General features: G+C 50.2%; 1 protein-coding gene across 1 annotated transcript in view; it reads left to right on the top strand.

Moving 5' to 3' along the window:
- Positions 1-5000, top strand: part of LOC109900125 (contactin-associated protein-like 2) — a 116284-nt gene that overhangs the window by 46422 nt on the left and 64862 nt on the right. Inside the window, exons 6-7 of the mRNA XM_031835027.1 lie at positions 1-112; positions 2821-2991. The exon at positions 1-112 is cut by the window's left edge and continues 16 nt beyond it. Coding sequence (XP_031690887.1) covers positions 1-112; positions 2821-2991 — 283 coding nt within the window. The remainder of the gene's footprint in view (positions 113-2820; positions 2992-5000) is intronic.

The raw sequence follows: 5000 nt of genomic DNA, 5'->3' as shown, positions 1-5000 counted from the left end.
CTGTTAGTGTATAAGGACCATCTGCCAGTCAGTCAGGTTGCCGTGGGTGACACCAACCGGCAGGGTTCAGAGGCCAAGCTCACCATCGGGCCACTCCGTTGTCAAGGAGACCGTGAGTTCCGCACCTCAAACTGTTATTAATAGTGAATGATAATTGTGTGTGTGTGTGTGTGTGTGTGTGTGTGTGTGTGTGTGTGTGTGTGTGTGTGTGTGTGTGTGTGTGTGTGTCCATTTATTGCCCCCAACCTATGGACCAAGTTACACCAGAATTAGATATGGGAGCAGAATAATGAGGATGGAGATGGCCAAGCATTGAGATGTAAAATATATTCATTATGACATATTAAAGATATATTAAACATTTCACATTTGAGTAGCTCCACCTCATATGATTGATACGTTTTATTGGCCGTATAGAGTTATGACTCAGTAAGACTAATGATGATTGGCTGACAGTTAATGGGTTGTCATGGGTAATTGAGTAACGTCTTCGATGGTTGGCTATAGTTTGGAGAACAGAGATGAGTGCTGCAATGGTTGCTAATGAAGTGTGTGTGTGTGTGTTCGTGCGTATATGTGCGTGTGTATGCTTGTGTGAGCGAGTGTGTGTGTGTAAGAGTGAGTGTCATACACACATACGCCCACGTATTCAATATAATATGGGTCTTCTATGATAAAAAATGTCTGGACATTTTTTCAGCTTTTTCTCTTGAGAGTAATATAATTAGAGGACTTTGATAAAAAATAATATAACATTTTACTAAATTATACACCTAAAAGGCACTTTTACACACTTAAAAGGAGAAATGAATGGAAGAATGACAGAAAGAAAGAGAATTATATAACTTTTCTGTCCCTTTTAAACTTCATCATTACCATGTCCACATGATGTAGGACAAAGGATTCGACCCTCAAACATAGCTGGAAGAGTGTGTGTGTATGTGTGTGTGTGGCTTCTGGTGCAGTGTGATAAGCTCTCCTCTGTGACAGCACTGGACTCTACGTCTTCCCCAGCACCGCTTCCCATCCCAGAGCAGAGAGGCTTAGAGAGAGAGGGGGAATCAGAGAGAGAGAGGGAAACCGAGAGAGAGGGGGGAGGGGGGGCAGAGAGAGAGAGGGAAACCGAGAGAGAGAGAGAGAGAGAGAGAGAGAGAGGGGGGGGGGGGGAGGAACAGAGAGAGAGAGGGAAACCGAGAGAGAGAGAGAGAGGGGGGGGGGGGGGGAACAGAGACAGAGAGGGAAACCGAGAGAGAGAGAGAGAGGGGGGGGGGAAACAGAGAGAGAGAGGGAAACCGAGAGAGAGGGGGGGGCAGAGAGAGAGAGGGAAACCGAGAGAGAGGGGGGGACAGAGAGAGAGAGGGAAACCGAGAGAGAGAGAGGGGGGGGGCAGAGAGAGAGAGAGGGGAGGGGGAACAGAGAGAGAGAGGGAAACCGAGAGAGAGAGAGAGAGAGAGGGGGGGGTGGACAGAGAGAGAGAGGGAAACCGAGAGAGAGGGGGGGGGGGGACAGAGAGAGAGAGGGAAACCGAGAGAGAGAGAGAGAGAGAGAGGGGGGGGGGGACAGAGAGAGTGAGGGAAACTGAGAGAGAGAGAGGGGGGGGGCAGTGAGAGAGAGAGAGAGAGAGAGAGAGAGAGAGAGAGAGAGAGAGAGAGAGAGAGGGGGGGGGAACAGAGAGAGAGAGAGGGGGCGGGAATCAGAGGGAGAGAGGGAAACTGAGAGAGAGAGGGGGGGGACAGAGAGAGAGAGGGAAACTGAGAGAGAGGGGGGGAACAGAGAGAGAGAGAGAGAGAGAGAGAGAGAGAGAGAGAGAGAGGGGGGGGAAACAGAGAGAGAGGGAAACCGAGAGAGAGAGAGAGAGGGGGGAAACAGAGAGAGAGAGGGAAACCGAGAGAGAGGGGGGGGACAGAGAGAGAGAGGGAAACCGAGAGAGGGGGGGGGAACAGAGAGAGAGAGAGAGAGAGGGGGGGAAACGGAGAGAGAGAGAGAGGGGGGGGGGTGGAACAGAGAGAGAGAGAGAGAGAAGGAGGGAGGGACACCGAGAGAGAGAGAGAGAGAGAGAGAGAGAGAGGGAAACCGAGAGAGAGAGAGAGGGGGGGGGGAACAGAGAGAGGGGGGGGGGCAGAGAGAGAGAGAGAGGAACCGAGAGAGAGATAGAGAGAGAGAGTGGGGGGGGACAGAGAGAGAGAGAGAGAGTGGGGGGGACAGAGAAAGAGAGAGAGAGAGAGAGAGGGAAACCGAGAGAGAGAGAGGGGGGGGGGGACAGAGATAGTGGGAATCCGAGAGAGAGAGAGAAACGGAAACCGAGAGAGGAGGGAAAGAGTGCAAGATAAAAGCGAGGGGAGCGGGACAGAGAAGGGTGAGGGAGAGAGATTTAATGTTATTCAGGCACGGCTGGAAGTGACAGATGCATCTGCCACCACACACACATACACACAGTCACAGTCTCGTGTCTCTGTGTGAAGAGACCGGCCTTTTGGAGCTTCACATAGATCTCACTGAACCGATAACATACATGCTCTTTCTCTCTCTTTCTCTCTCACATTATCTGTCCTCTCCTCTTTTCCTTCTTTATCATCTTCCCCCTCCTCCTGCCAAAAATATGCAGAGAGAGAAAGAGAGAGCGACAGAGAGAAACGGAGCGAGACAGAGAGAGAGAGACAGAGAGAGAGAGAGAGAAAGAGAGAGAGAGAGAGAGAGAGAGAGATTAATTGAAAAGCTGAACCCCGTGCCATGAGCTTTTGTTTGTACAAAGGTCATCTGACATTCTCTGTGTCTCTTTCTCCTCTTCTATCCCTCTGCGTTTCCTCTGCTTTTTCCCAGATAACTACTGGAACGCGGCGTCGTTCACCACGCCCTCCTCCTACCTGCATTTCTCCACCTTCCAGGGAGAGACCAGCGCAGACATCTCCTTCTACTTCAAGACCAGCGCTCCCTACGGGGTGTTCCTGGAAAACCTCGGCAACACTGACTTCATACGCCTCGAACTCAAATGTTAGTTACTGGACCTTTTTCTCTCTTTTGTCCGTCTTTTGTTCCGTGGCTTCTTCTTCTTCCCATGTTTCTCCTTTCGTTGACCTCTCTGTATTTTTTGGGAGGACGTTCTCTCTCTCTTTCATCTGTTTTCGTTTCTCCCTTTTCCCTCTACAACCCTCCACCCTTCCTGCACTGTATAAAACATCTGAAGTTTCTGTTCAGACTGTAAAACTTTTCTGAGATAGTTTCCCCTTAGTTCTCTATGTGGCTCTTAAGAGATGATTGACATGTCATATGCTTCATGTGCCTATGCTCTAATGACTCAAATTAAATGTCTAAATGGCCATTCAATCGGATTCAGATTGAGAATGTTAAATTCCTGGGGATCAAATTTAACCACAGTTCTTTTACGACGAGACGGCTATTTAACTAGAGTGGCTGTCAATTTGATGATGGATGACAAATTACATGAAATTACAATTTCAAAGAGCTTTAGGTTTAATGGGGGCAACTAACCTCATCCACCCACCATTTTGTGGCACAGTGTTTAGTAGTAATGTATACCAGCTACCTGGTATCACGTTTTAGGGAAGACCCAGATGCAGACAGTGTCGAAGTAACAAAAGCGTATTACTTGAACAGGGGGCAGCCAAAATGACAGGTCAAGACCAGGCATAGGTCAGTAATCAAGATCAGAGTCCAAAAGGTATAGAATGACAGGCAGGCTCAGGGTCAGGGTCAGGGTCAGGCTCAGGGTCAACGTCAGAGCAGGCAGAATAGTCAAAACCGGGAAAAGTAGAAAACAGGAACTAGAAACAGACAGGAGAAAGGGGGAAAACGCTGGTAGGCTTGACAAACAACAAAAACAGAGAACACAGGTATAAATACACTGGGGATAATGGGGAAGATTGCGACAACCGTAGGGGTGTGGAGACAAAGGCAAGCTAGGTGGGCCCTACCACTAATCTCCTCGGCCTCGAGCCGCTCCAGGGTGCCACCGTGTTCTCCAAGCTGGGCCTACGGAACGCCTACCACCTTGTGTGGATACGGGAAGGGGACGAGTGGAAGACTGCCTTCAACATGGCCAGTGGTCACTATGAGTATCTGGTCATGCCATTTGGCCATACCAATGCACCAGCTGTGGTCCAGGCTCTAGTTAATGATATTCTCTGAGACATGTTGAACCGGTTTTTCTTTGTCTACCTCGATGACAATCCTCTTATTCTCCCGCTCCACCCAAGAACACGTGCTCCACGTCTGGCAGGTTCACCAATGCCTCCTGGAGAACCATTTTTTTGTGAAATCAAGTGCGGATTCCTTTGCTCCACCATCTCCTTCCTGGGTTACATCATCACTGCAGGGAGTGTACAGATGGATCCCGGGAAGGTGAGAGTGGTGGTGGATTGGCCCCAGCCTACGTCCGGGGTGCAGCTGCAATTTTTCCTGGGATTCGCCAACTTGTATCGTTGCTTTATCCGCACCCTGGCCTCCCACTGTCTGCCCTCACCACTCCCAAGGTTCCGTTCACGTGGATCCCAGCTGCTGACCGGGCGTTCCGAGATCTCAAATACCATTTCACCACAGTTCCCATCTTGGTTCATCCTGACCCGTCCCGCCAGTTCGTGGTGGAGGCCAAAACTTTGCCCTGCACCTCAAGTTACATCCCTGCGCCTTCTTCTCCCAACGCCTCAATGCCACAGAGAGGAACTACGATGTGGGGAATCGTGAGCTTCTCACAGGGAAGATGGCGTTGGTGGAGTGGAGGCACTGGCTGGAGGGGGCGGAACATCCGTTCATTGTGTGGACCGACCATAAGAACCTGGAATATCTCCGCACCGACAAGCTTCTCAATTCCAGGCAAGCTAGGTGGGCCCTGCTTTTCAGTGGCAACAGACAAACAGAGAACACAGGTATAAATACACTGGGGATAATGGGAAAGATGGGCGACACCTGGATTGGGGAGGAGACCAGCATAAAGACGAAAAAGATCAGGGTGTGACACCTGGGGGGAAGCACGTCAGACATCT

Source organism: Oncorhynchus kisutch, linkage group LG11, assembly GCF_002021735.2.
Source record: "Oncorhynchus kisutch isolate 150728-3 linkage group LG11, Okis_V2, whole genome shotgun sequence".
Classification (NCBI taxonomy): Eukaryota; Metazoa; Chordata; class Actinopteri; order Salmoniformes; family Salmonidae; genus Oncorhynchus; species Oncorhynchus kisutch.
Note: the sequence above shows the minus strand (reverse complement) of the source record. Positions and strands in the feature narration are given on the sequence as shown.